The 14,689-nt window shown below is 34.0% G+C and overlaps 1 protein-coding gene across 1 annotated transcript in view; it reads left to right on the top strand.

Annotated features, from left to right (window-relative positions):
- Positions 1–6,348: 6,348 nt before the first annotated feature.
- Positions 6,349–14,689, top strand: part of LOC18440199 (uncharacterized) — a 34,969-nt gene continuing 26,628 nt past the window's right edge. Inside the window, exons 1-2 of the mRNA XM_088873830.1 lie at positions 6,349–7,175; positions 13,357–14,276. Coding sequence (XP_088729956.1) covers positions 6,683–7,175; positions 13,357–14,276 — 1,413 coding nt within the window. The 5' untranslated portion in view covers positions 6,349–6,682. The remainder of the gene's footprint in view (positions 7,176–13,356; positions 14,277–14,689) is intronic.

Consider the following 14,689-nt stretch of genomic DNA (forward strand, 5'->3'; position numbering starts at 1 on the left):
ATATCACTGACTACATCTTTTTAGAGCTTTAAACTTTATAATTAGAATACATGGGTACTTTTTCTTTTTAGAGCTTTAAACTTTATAATTAGACTACCGGGGTACTTTTTTTTCATAAGATCGTCTCGTTATATAAACTGCACCCCTATTTTATTTACATCAATAGCTTTTTGGGTGAGTCAATGGGGAAGAGCCCTTACCGTTGATAAGAATTGAGCCTAAAGCATAACGTCGCAAATCGTCAAGGGCTAACCAATTAAGTGAAGGTTCTGATAATCTAAGTTTGGCTCACGCATTTGCTTTTCTAGTTCTTTTCCTTTTTCTTTTTTTTAGTTCTTTTTCTTGAGTGGGTTAGTTGGGATATGAAAGGAATTGTGCACTGGCCTAAAGACCCAACCACCAAGTTAATACGCCCTCTATGCTTTTGAGTTTGATATATATTAGTTTAGTAAAAGGTTTATTTAGTTTATGCCAGTTGGGGTTATGCCCCTTTGCTGAACTTGCCAGTGAATGAACCTAACTTATCGAGAAAGTTTATATTAAAATTTAGAAAGAATATCAAGAAAGGGGTTGAAATCTTTTATAATATACTAGTGGAATGCACGTTCTTTGCCCGTATGATTTAAGTATCTTTTTAAAAAATTAAAATCTTTATTTAATTGAAAGGGACAAAATTTCAATATAAAATCTTTATTTAATTAAGTTATTTGCAAAATGCTATTTCAAATGAATTACTTCAAAAAAGTCCTTAAAAAGATCATTAACCAAAGTTGATATAAAACAAGGGTTTATTAAAGTCAAATAGAATAACGGCATACTTTATGAAATGCATGATTACTTGGTCATTAAAATAGAAGATTAAAAATTTTTGATTATATTGCACACATTTGAATTTGGATTTGGGTGAGAAGATAAACTAAAAACTGATGCTTCAATATACCTAGTGTAAAGACTTCTCTATGTCCTGATTTATTTCATCAAAAGCTATATTGCTCCAACACCCCTTCCTTCTTTCTAAACTCTTTCTCCTACCTGGTCTTTCATATAGGTTAGAGAGTTGGCTTTTTTGAATGTGTCAGTAGGTGGTGTTAGCAAGATTGAAAACCACAACGTGGTAACTTGATATGAGGGTGCTACTACCAAGACCGAGCCCCTTTCCTAATAGATATGGAAAGGTAACTTCTTTCTTTTAGCAATCGCGATTTTGCAATTAATTGTTATGGCATGCTAAAGTGGCAAGTGCTATTAATTAGTATGGTTTTATATTTATCTCAAGTACAAATAAACTTAATTTCTCCTTTTCTCTCATGTCCGAGGTAGCATAATATTCTAGCCCTGTTTTTTCTATTAACACTAAAATAACAATTGCCTTTAGAAAGGTATCCTCATCCCATTTTCATAGATGTAAGATACGTCGTTTCTCTATCTTTATCCCTTTACGCCCTGGTCAAAGATCGATTTGCTTTGCCCTGGTTGGCCAAAGTCGTTTTCTCCAAAGTCATTTGCTTTCTACTCTGGTACTATCTCTCATTATATGGTTGTCTATCTCTTATTAACATTATAAATTACACTTGAAGGTATGTTTTAAAATTTCTATATCGATCAGATAAGTCCCTCAAAGATATAAAAATATTTTAAACTGCCCTTAGTCAGTGTTGGGAGGTGGAAAGTTTGAACAATTAAAGTTATTTTGATAAATTTAACCCTAAGTTAAGGCCTCTTTGGGGTAAAATTTAAGATTTGATGATGTACAATTCACATTCTCCGGTCACACCAGTGTTGGGAGGTGGGAAGTGTGAACAATTAAAGTTATTTTGATAAATTTATCCCTAAGTTAAGGCCTCTTTGGGGTAAAATTTAAGATTTGATGATGTACAATTCACATTCTCCGGTCACACCAGTGTTGGGATGTGGGAAGTTTGAACAATTAAAGTTTATTTTGATAAATTTATCCCTAAGTTAAGGCCTCTTTGGGGTAAAATTTAAGATTTGATGATGTACAATTCACATTCTCCGGTCACATCAGTGTTGGGAAGTGGGAAGTTTGAACAATTAAAGTTATTTTCATAAATTTATCCCTAAGTTAAGGCCTCTTTGGGGTAAAATTTAAGATTTGATGATGTACAATTCACATTCTCCGGTCACACTTAAGAGGAATGGTAGGTCCAGAGATTGGGGCAACTGTTGAAACTTGTGATCTCGGGGCAATCAATCATAGACGGATGACTACCATCAAAGGTAACGATACAACTCTGGAGTCGGGATAAGTCCCCCGATCAGAGCATGGACTTCGACCTCCCAATGAAGGAATAGACAAAAGGGAGCAGGGGACATCATGCAATGGTGATTGCCTCTCATCCTCCCCAGGAGGTTCAGAATGTCTCCCTCTATTTAGGAAAAGCTTTTAAATATGTAGAAGAACCCAAATTTTTAAAACTTTTTACGGCAATGTGAGACTCGTCTTCAGTTTCCGTTGATGAGGCTTTATCCCCATTCAAGTTTTGATCCAGCAACTTTGGGACGAGAGAAACTGCTTATACCTTGTGTGTGGTCTCGGGCCCAAAAGCTCGGACCGAATGCTTAGATGTTATAACTCAAATCGTTCGAGGCTGCTACACATTTATTTGACAGTAGCAAAAAGGGCTCTTTACTACTAAGATTTAAACTTAGATTCATATAGAAATTTAAAAGCAATACTATCAAGTGTAATTATGGTCAAATTTTCTTTTACTAAATTTGGAATCCAGATGTAATATATAGCACTATTCACGATATTGTAAGAGATTTCAAATGATAGTTTCCGTAAATTTTAATTATTATTTTTTTGGAAATTTTAGTCCAATTTTCTTTTACTAATTACGGAAGGAAATTTGTTTTTGTTAATGAACAAACAAATTTAAAAACATTTGGTCTTACGATTTTGGAATATGGGTTTCCAAGCTTATCCAACTTATCTTGGGGGAAAATACATGTCCTTATGCTAAATTTGGGACTTCTATGACATTCAATACCTCACTGTAGGTCCCTTGAACTTTGTTGTGTTCGAACAAGACAAATTTGACAAAATTGTTTGTAAAATTACTTTATTGGAAATAAATTGGCCGAATATGTAATACAAAAGTAGTTGACTACAGATATTTAATTAAGAGATGATATTTGGTGCATAAGGGACATCAAATATCCATCATGGACCATAAAACCAAAACATAAAATGAACAACAGATGAATAATTTCAAAAAGTATACTTATAAGTTTTAGTTCATATGGAAAGCTCTAAAAGGGGTAACGGAAATGCCCGGCAATGAGAAAAAACATGGTGACTTTTGGTCTTATTGAGGGTATGGCCTCCATAGAGAAGAATGGATGAACATGATTCATGTAACCGACCCCAAATAATTGAGATAAGATTTGGATGATGATGATGAAGACACTTGCAACTTTTAAAATTTATTTTGTTTTTATGTGTATGATTCTCCTGGTCAAGATTATTAATCCCCAAAAATTTAAATCCAAAATCATATCTAAGCTTTAATTCCAATGTTTTAAAACCCTGATTGCTGAGGTGGATCGTTCGTCTAGAGATCTATGTCGAATCGTTGGATCGGAGATCCAGATTAAGTCTAGATCAGTCCGAGTCAGTGACCTATAAAATATTAATAAAATAAATAAAATAGAATAAAAATTCAAATAGGAGTACATGGGGGTTGGGATTTATAGGGACCTAAGAATACATTAGATAAGTTTCAAAAAAAAAAAAAAAAAAAATATAAAAAAGAGTTTTAGGGGTTAACTAGGCCAAGACCCATACCATACCATAATCGATATGGTCTCAACCAATTCTCATCTGAATTGCCAAACTCGATCGAAAATCACCATGAACTTCTTGGGGGGATCCCAAAAATCCAAACAAGGATGAGCCACACCCATTCCAAGATGCGCACATAGTTGACAAGAGATTCCAAGAAGCCATTCACATGGAGGTCGAAACTACCATTAATTTTTTAATCTTAGGGGAAACTACCATATTTTTATGAGTGATGAGGAAACCTATCATGAAAACAAATAAAGAAATGAAGAAGTTGGCATAGAACATAATGAAAGCATGAGGAAGTATGGTCTTATTCTATCTCATCATGCTCATTGACCTATTTTAAACTTGGCCATATTCTAAATTTTAAAATAGGAAAGAGTTTATATAAGTGTGAGGCTCTAAACAATCAAATTAGGGCACATCTCAAAAATTTCACTAATATCCTCAAATTAATCATCTTGATCTCAAAAGACATGGACATGAGAAAAAATAGATTTCAAGTTGTAGAAATAGTGCTTGTAATGCATTTTTGGACCGTAAATTTTCAAGATTTTTTAGTTCTCATAGATCTGCTCGATCTACACTATTTTTTAAGCTTTAAATTTTATAAGGGAAAATATCCTATTATCTCCTTTTTTTAACTTCTATATCTCATCAGACCCAAAAACTAAAAATATTACTTGTAAGCAAAAAGGACTCCATCTTTTCTATCTTCCAACCCCCTAAACCTTTTTAACCATATATTATTGATCTCAACAACTTATGAAATAACTCTATCCCTCTCTCTCTAAAACTCCATCTCTCTCACACATCATCGTCTCTTTCTCTCAAAACTTCATTTCTCTCTAAAATGTAATCTCTCTCTCTCTCTCTCAAAACTCTATCTCTAATCCTAAAACTCAAACTCTATCTCTCTCTAAAACTCAAACTCCATCTCTCTCTCTCTCTAAAACTCTATCTCTCTCTCAGACATATAAGAAGGTATGTTCGTGTTCGTGTTCGAGTTCAAGTTAAACCCCTTTGTCTGGTAAACTCATCGAGAAGCGAAGAGAGAGATAGAGTTTGAATAGGGTGTGATTTTAGTATTTGTTTAAGTAAAAAATTTACGGTCAAAGTGGTCCAAGGGTTGTAAGATAGAAAAGATGGAGACATTTTGCTTACAAATAATATTTTTATGAAATATAGAAATTAAAAATAAGAGATAAAGAGATATTTTTCCATTTTATAATTAGATATGTTAATATATTTTAAGGCTACCACAAAGATTTCCAATATTAAAACGACATTTATCGATGGCTTTATATTACCCGCACCCTTTAAAATAACCTTCAGCCTTGCCTAAATCTATTGACTTGTACCGTATCCCACCTTTGATGACAACAAATCTTACAATCTTACTAATCTAATGTTACCACAGGATATAAATTAATATTTAATTATAATATAGTACTTAAACCTCGGACAGAAGCCACTACTTATAGCATAAAATAACTACCCCAAGTAGAAAATAAATTAGATTTCAGATCAAAATTGGGAAACCCCTCTTTGAATATTGTTAAACAATTAAATAAATTATAATCAATATTTTGACTTATACCTGTTGTTCCCTACCTAAATTTAATACAGCACATGCTAAAGATGAGGACCACCATGCTCACTTTTATCGTCCTAAAGTTTTTGCTGTTTTTTTTTTTTTTGGTTTAGGGAAACTCTCCACAAATATTTAATGCCTATGTGATTGAAAAATCCCAAGTATGGGACAAAACAATAAAATGAGACATAAGTTATATATATCATGAATAATATATGACATCATTGTTAGCTTATTTCTGAATTGAGATTGAATAATTAAATAACATATGTGGATAATAGAGATACCCACAAAAGTCGCCTGAAAAATAAATTCTCCACTAATGACTTTTGTTCATTAATTCTTGAGGTACATTAAACAAGGAAAGTAACAAGAACCTTCAAACTCTACTGGAAGATATTTATGGTGTTAGCAAAATATAAATTCAAAAATCTAGTTTTTCATTTAAATATAAAATTTAAAGTTTTACAAATGGTCCAGATAGAAAATCTTAAAAAATGGGCACTCCAGATAATATATTACAAAATCCGTTATATTTAGTACTTAAAAATTGCTTTTTAAATATTCCCTCGTGTTATCCTGTTCTTCATTTCTAATTGTTTTGTTTTTTGTTTTTTTACTTCTTTTATTTTTGGTGGAGGATTACCCACGTTGACGACCAAAATGTCTTTCACATTTTATTGACGGGTAAATAAGTCATTCTGATGCTCATATTTAATAACTTTCGCCGAGTGCAAAACGACAAAAAGAACGGAAAGTTTCGCCGAAATTTCGAACGATCTCGACAAACTAATGGAAGGGCCGCACAGAACGAGCTGACGCTGCTCTCTTCTCGAACCTAAATCAACGGTTCACATTTTCCCACGTTCCATTACTATTCTGAGAAACGAAATGGCTCCGATCATCTGTCCATCTATATATATATAGCCATGGCAATGGAGAGTGTAAGCATGTGGAAACTCAATCATTGTAGAGAGAGAAAGTAGGTTTTCATGCAGTACAGAGAGAGTTCAGAGAAAGTATTTAGAGAGAAAGAAACAGCTTTTGGGTCTGAAAGGGTAAGATTTTCAGATTTGAATTTTGTTTGAGTTGGAAGTGGAACATATAACTTCGCCTGTGGTGGAGAGAGAAAAGATAGTGTTCCAGCAGTAAAGAGAGAAAACAAAGTTTTCGAGGAGAGAGAAAACGAAGTTTTCAAGGAGAGAAGTTTCCAGGTTTGCATTCTTGGGAGAGAGAGAATTTAGTTTGAGTTTTCCAAATCTAGAGAGAGAAAGTTGTCAATGGGTGAATCTGGAGCAGTCCCTCATGTCCTAATATTTCCTTTCCCAGCTCAGGGCCACATAAACAGCATGCTCAAATTAGCCGAGCTCTTTGTTTCTCTCACTAACTTCCACGTCACCTTCCTAAACTCGGAACACAACCACAAGAGACTCGGTCTGCGAGCCGATTCGTTATTGGAAAGGGTCCATTTCGAGGCAATAACCGACGGTTTACCCGAGTGCCACCCGCGCTCGGCCGACCGGATCATGGACCTATTCGACTCGCTCAAAGCTCGAACAAAACCGATTTTCAGGGAGATGTTGAGAGAGAAAGCGAAAAGGGGCGAGCCACCAGTGACCTGTGTGATAGGTGATGCGATACTGTCTTTTATTTTGGAGATTGGAGAAGAGGTTGGGGTGCCGGTTATTGCTTTTAGGACTGTGAGTGCGTGTTCTTTGTGGGCTTACTTCTCTATCCCTTGGCTTATCGACGCTCGAGTTCTTCCCATCCCCGGTAATTTCTCTACTTTCTCTCTCTGGACATTTTTTTTTTTTCTAAAAATTAAAATTTAAATTAAAAAAGAAAAAAGTTTTTATAAAGCCGAAGCTCTAAACAATCAAATTAGAGTTCACCTCAAAAATTATTAGAGCTCACCTCAAAAATTTCACGAGAAAAAAGTTGTTTTGATGCCTAAATATCTTCAAATTGATCATCTCGACATCAAAATGCATGGATACAAGAGAAAAATGAATTTCACGTTTTGAAAATAGTGCATCTTGTAATGCATTTTGAGTCATCAATTTTCAAGGTTTTTGAGTTTTTATAGATATGTTTGATCTATACTATTTTTGAAGCTTTAAATTTTATAATTAAAAATAAAAATATATTTTAAAGCTATCACAAAGACTTTCAATATTAAAACCACGTTTTTGGACATTATTTTAAGGTAAGTTCTACTTTGATTGCTTAGAGCCAACCCACAAAATTTAGAGCCAACCCACAAAAAAAAAAAAAGGGACATGGTTTCTATGGGTTCCTATGAGTTTCTATATAATGCTTAATATGGAAATTATTAATACGTAAAAAATAAAAAATAAAACGATATTCTTCATAAGGAAATATTTGAGCTGTTAATTTGACTTTTTTTTTTTTTGGACGGACTATCATTTAGGTCACCCATATCCTCCTCTAACGCGGAACAGGTTAGACCAATGATTTAAAAACCGTCGAGGGTTCGACTTGAGAATCGGCACAGGCCGTACTGGTTTCAGCACAAAACCGAAAACTGCCCAGTTCCAGAGCAGAACCGTCGGTTCCCTCCCGGTTCTAGCCTTCACACGTTTGTACACGTCACGCGTGCCACACACACCACTCACACAAGTGTGTACGTGTGACATGAGCCGTATACACTCCCACACGTGCCACAAGCATATACACGCACGTGTGTGCATTACACGTGCTACACGCACCACTCCCACACGTGTGTGCGCGTCACACGTGCGACACACACCACTCCCCGATGTGCCACCGTGCGGCACACATCACTCCCACCCGTGCGACACGCACATGCACATGTGTATGTGCACTGATGCCCTAGTGTTTTCATACTTGCATTAATCTTCCAATTACATAATTATTTGTATAGCATATTTGAGTACGCATCATTCGATGTGGAATAATTCCCAAATATCACTAAATGAAAACATAATGTAAATATATGCTATTAATAGGCAATTTTAAACACATATGTTAAGGAGGCATGATGGTTATCACTAATGTTATTTGTTTTGACATCTTCGAATCCCCTCTTAGGCCATATAATGGTTATCCCTTCTTGAGCTAATTTTTGTTTTCCCTTGGGTATATAATAAATTAAAGTGTTTTTTCTAAAATCTATTTTTATTACTTTTTACATGATAACCAAGTCTTTTATTTTATTTATTAATTTTTACATTATAAATCATGTAATGTACTATTTTTCTTACTGTTGTCAAGAATACATTTTAAATTAGATAATTTTATAAAATATTTTTAATTTGTTATTATTTATCTAATAAAATAATTATAAAATGTAAACTAATAATTATAATTTCAGTATATAATATTATAATTAGTTAGGTTGTAATAATTTTGGATTATAGTTAGTTAGGTTGTAATAATTTGGGATTGTTTAGCAGATTAGGGTTTTTCGTCAAAACGAGATTTTAATGGCCATTCTTTCATTGATTTAATCTATTCTTTATTATAGTCTATGTATAATTATATATTTTATCCATGATAATGCTACGATTTTTTTTTATGTGATGTAAATTTAATACTTAAGTTTATACAAGGAAAGAGCATCTCAATATTCACAAATTGATGAAAAAATTGAAAGTTGATAATGTAGTACCTTCATTTCTTATTGGATTCCTAAAAAACAATATTTATAATGAATTTTAATAATATTTACGGATTTTTTTGAAGCTTTAATCCGACCGATTCTCGATCCGGATCGTCGATTTGCCGATACGGATCGGTTTTTGAGGTGCCCGATCCGGATCACCGATCCGCTTTTTAAATAATTGGGTTAGACAAAAAAAATAAAAATCGAAGAACATAGTAGGACCAATGTGGGCTCCGGCCCATGTAATGTCGGCCCTACAGGCTTCAGGGTAAGGTCGTAGTTTCTTGGGTTTGGCCCAGTCCTCTTGGTTTTCGGGGCCCGGTGCGGCACCCCTCTGATTTTCAGGGTTCAGGCCAGGCGCGGGTCAATTTTTTATTGTAACCCGCCATTTGCAGGCTGGCCCACCCCAATCACGTGGCGAGACACGCCCACTCTTGTTCAGGTGGCCTCCACAGATAACGCCATGCGAAACTCCCCATCGAGTGGCCCCTTGCTAAAAAGAGACAATGCGGGTCTATTGTCCCTTTCTCACAAGCATCGGGTTGCAGTGAAGGGTGAAATACTCGGATCAAAGTAAATATGCTTCGCATGATTCAACTTTTTTTTAATTTTTTTTTTTATATCTTTATTTCCTATTTTTTAGGGGAAAAATATTGTTTTTAAATTTCTTTAATATGATAACATTAAGGGGCTTTATTTTTATTTTGAACTATATGATATGGAAGTGCTTTCTAATATTTTTTTAATCATGTTTATCATAATATTATAATTTATAATTATATATTGATAACCAAATCTTATATTTTATTTAGTAATTTATTTGTAATATAGATTATATAATGTACTTTTTTATTATAGTTGTAAATAAGATTTTCAAATAAGATGATATTATAAAATAAATTTTAAATTTATTCTTATTTGTATATTAAAATAATTATAAAATAAAAAACAATAATACTAATTTCAGTGGATAATGGTATAGTTAGTTCGAATGTGATAATTTGAAAAAAATTTATATAAGATTATAACCTTGTAATGTTGAAGTAAGGTGCACCTCAAAAATCATACAATGGAGAGTGTTTCGGCGTTGAAGAACCCTCTAATGGACCATCTCAACCTTGAAATGAATGGACATGAAGAAAAAAAAGAATTTCAAGCCCAAAAAATAATGCATCTTGTAACAAGTTATTTGAATCGTCTATATTCATGATTGTCATGTGTTTCTTGATATGTTCCATTTTATAAATTTTAAAACTTGTCAATGAGCATAAAAATAGATTTTGAGGCCATCACAAAGTTTTTGACATCGAAACAACATCTCAAAGAAATTTTATAGGTGAGCCTTACTTCTACAGTATAAGGAGGCAACCTTATAAAAACCTCACCCTGATAATTTTAGATGTGTAAAAATAATTAATAAATATTTGATGTGATACATGAATTTTATTTTATAAGAGTATTATTTTTGGGTATGGTTTCTATAAGGTTGCAACCTTAAACAATCCATTTAAGGCGCACCTCCAAATTTTATTATAACATGTAATTGTACTGTAAAAAATTCTTTGAATTATCTGAAAATCTATTTTTACTTCTAATTATAAAATTCTAAACTCCAAAAGTGGTTATAATCAAGTAGATCTATAAACTTATGAAAATCTTGAAAATGGACGGTCTAGATAATGTGTTGTAAGATGCACTATTTCTGGGACTCAAAATCCTTCTTTTTTTCTTTTTTTTTTCATATTCACACATCTTGATGTCAAAATGATCAATTAGAGGGTTTTTCAACATTAAAACAACATTTTCCAATATTTTTTGAGGTGCATCTTTAATTCTACATGTTAAGGTTGCAACCTTATATAAACTTTTTTCATTATTTTTTGGGATGGTATACAATAAGATCATTTATTTTTTATACAAGGTGGTCACAATTACTTATAATCATCCGATGTGAAATTTGGTAGCTTAGGTGTGTCATAAAATTCGAGATTTTTTTTTTTTAAGTTTGAGTTTGATCAATAGAGTAAATGCTACCACCGAATTTCACATCCAACAGTCAAAATTCATTGTTACTACCTCGTACCAAAGGTTAATGGTCTCATTCCATACTTTTCTTTATTTTTTTTATCTCATAATATGAAAGTATTTTTTTAATATTTTTTAATCATTTTGATATAATATTATAATATTATATTATAATTAATAATTATACAAATGTCTAAACTGGGAAGTAACCTCTAAATATTCACGTATATTTTGCAAATAAGGAAAGTACATAATATAAAATCCCAATTTTTTTGAAACTCAAAAAAATTATTTTTGGAGATTTTAATAGATATTTTGAAGTTTTTTTGGCCAAAACAAGTCGATCTGACCAATTCTTCGATTCGAATAGCCAATCCACTACACCGACATAATTTTTGTGGTGGCCGATTCGGGTGATTGATCCGTTTTTTTTTTAAAACCTTTTAATAAAGTAAGGGATTGTATACACAAGCATGAAAGGTCAATGTAAATAATCGAAAACTACTCTTTTTTTTTTTTCTTTGTTCTTTTTTTTTATCTCCAAAAAGATTTACATGTTGTCTATCTACTTCCTCAGCCAAAATCAAAATCCATTCTGCAGGTATACTGAGGACCCCAAAATTTGGGCAAATAACTACTTCAACCGATATGCTATACTCAATAAACAAACTTCCAAATTGCATTCTCTATGGGCTTGAATAAAATCATACCTCAAGTTGAATAGAAACTGACAAGTTTTTTAAAGGCAAGATTTAAAATTTCAATTTTTAATTTTCTTTTTCCTTTTAACTATAATCTAGTGATTTTTACCCAAAATTGCAGATAAAAAACATTTCCTAGTTATTTTTCTGACTGAAGAGTCTATGTGTTTTTTTTTTTCTTTTAAGCATACCAATTTCTTGTGATTCCACAACGACAATCTCTCTCCATGCTCAAATTACATCTCTGTTTTTAAAATGCATTGGTCTGTTTTTGTCAGGCGTCAAACAAAGGCATCCTTTTTGCATATCATGGATTTAGCAACAAATTTAGCAGTATTATTTTTGCATGTTTATAGATAGGCTAATTTTGTGGCTGACCTTCTTACCGAAGAGAGTACTAGTCTCTCTAGTTGTTTATGATGATGTCATTTCCTTTAATTAAAGTCTAATGAAATTATTGATCTTACTCAAAACAAAGGCATCAAACCTTATCCTAACATCAGCCAGAAAAGGTTCCAATTTTGGAAAATGGTCTAATTGATCATCTCGACATCAATATATATATAAATATGAAAAAAAGTATTTTAGATCCTAAAAATAATGTCTTGTAAATATGCTCCATGTATTATTAATATTTTCAAATATTTATAGATAAGGTAGTGGGTAAAATAAGATAGACATTCACATTTTCAAGCAAGTAAAGGCATTGTGTCAAGACAATATTTGAGCCTTAATAATTAAAATCAGTGTCCAAAAGGTTGTACTAGATAAATTAGTCTTCGGGATACATGAAAACAAAAGCAAAGAGTAAATGTAACATGTTAAAATGCATTGAAATAACAAGTTTGTAATGTATTAGAGTTGCCTTATTTTCTAAATAAAAAATAAAAATTCGCAAAATAATGTGATTGTTAAGAGATGCGATTGTTTTGAAGTTAAGAGATGTGATTGTTCGATGAACATAATGTTAGAAAGTGTTTAGTACATCATTTTCTTTTCTTTGTTCTTCAATGTGTGACGCATGGTCTATTGCTAGCTCTATAGCATAGCGACTAATACTAAGTACATGTTGTGTCTTCTATATTTATCCCTCGTGCATGGGAGGATTTTTGCTTTTTTCTTTGAAAGATTTGGATCCTCTTTTTAATGATGTTATTAAATATAAGGAACCCTCCTTATGCTGTACAACCAACGCGAGGTGTCGAAAACTTTATGATTGACTTGAAAAAATATATTCGTTCTTATGAAATTCATAAAATTTCAAAAACGCTATGAATCAAGCAGATCTATAAACACTTGAAAATCTTGAAAATAGAAAGTCGAAGTAACTTATTATGATGCACTACTTTTAAGACTTATTATTATTATGTTTCTCTATACCTATATATCTTGAGGTTGAGATGATCAATTAGAGGGTTTTCCAATATGGAAGTACTCTCTTCTTCAGGATTTTTTTGTTTTGCACCATACTTCAATTGTAGAAGGCACACCTTATATAAACTTTAAAATTTCTTAAAATTTTGTCATGGACTTAGAAAATTGCCGGACCCCAACTGAGCTCACCGTCGTTTGTTGCTTGCAGAGGGTGCTGACATGGACCAGACAGTAACTTGTGTACCAGGAATGGAGGGTTTGCTCCGGCTACGGGACCTCCCAAGCTTCTGTCGAGAGCGGGACATCTCGAACCCGGGCCTCCAACTCGTACAGAACGAGACTCGCCACACAGTCAAGGCTAGAACCCTCATCTTGAACACATTTGAGGCTCTTGAGGGCCAAACACTCAACCAAATCCGCAAGCATTGCAAAACGGTCCGAGCCATTGGGCCACTACACGCGCTACTCCGTGCCCAAGGCCCCAAAGCACCACCACTTTTTCCCTCCATGAGCCTATGGCTCGAGGATAGATCATGTCTCACGTGGCTCGACTCCCAGGCCCCTGGCTCCGTCCTGTACGTGAGCTTCGGCAGCTATACTGTAATCTCCCGCCGTCAGTTAACAGAATTCTGTTATGGAATTGTTAATAGTGGGAAGCCTTTCTTGTGGGTTATACGTCCCGACCTTTTGGATGGAGAGGAGGCGGTGCTGCCCGAGGAACTCGCATTGCAGGCAGAGGCACAAGGAAGGTTCGTGAAATGGGCCCCTCAGGAGGAGGTGCTCCACCATCCTGCGGTGGTTGGATTCTTGACTCACAGCGGATGGAATTCGACTCTGGAGAGCCTGGAGGCCGGAGTTCCCATGCTATGTTGGTCCTTCTTCGCAGATCAACAGGTTAACAGCCGGTTTGTGGAGGGTGTGTGGGGGGTTGGGTTGGACATGAAGGATGTGTGTGATAGGGTGGTCGTAGAGCATAAGGTAAGAGAGCTTGTCGAGAACGAGGGGCCGAGGCGCGCCGCACGTGCTATGGCGGAGCGGGTGAGAGAAAGTGTGAACCCTGGGGGCTCTTCTTTCATGGAGTTTGAGGAGTTGATTGATGATATAAGGTCAATGAGAGCTTGTACCCTCTAGGCACCTGAGTGATACACATGAGACTGGAATTGCAGGAATTTGTTTTGGTGTTGTGCTTTAATTCTTTAAAAATGTTAGGGAAGGTAGGAAAATTTGATAAATATGGTACCAGAAATTTTGAAATTATTCTGTGTAGTTTTGATATGTTTTAGTGGTATTTAAATTATTGAAAAGTTACTTTTGAGTCGGGAGATGCTATTCTACATACCAAGCATCCATCGATCGGCTGCCTCTCCAGTAGGTATTGGTCATTGAAAAGGAAGACACTTAAAAAACTTTTCTTTCTAGGTGTCTACTTATTTATCATTCATCCAATATTCCAAGTAAATATCAAAGAAGTATTTATCATTCATCCAATATTCCAAGTAAATATCAAAGAAGGATAAGTGTAGTACTCTAGGTGAATCCTA

Source organism: Amborella trichopoda, chromosome 8 (assembly GCF_054954075.1).
Source record: "Amborella trichopoda isolate Santa Cruz 75 chromosome 8, AtrichopodaSantaCruz75HAP2 v2.0, whole genome shotgun sequence".
Classification (NCBI taxonomy): domain Eukaryota; kingdom Viridiplantae; phylum Streptophyta; class Magnoliopsida; order Amborellales; family Amborellaceae; genus Amborella; species Amborella trichopoda.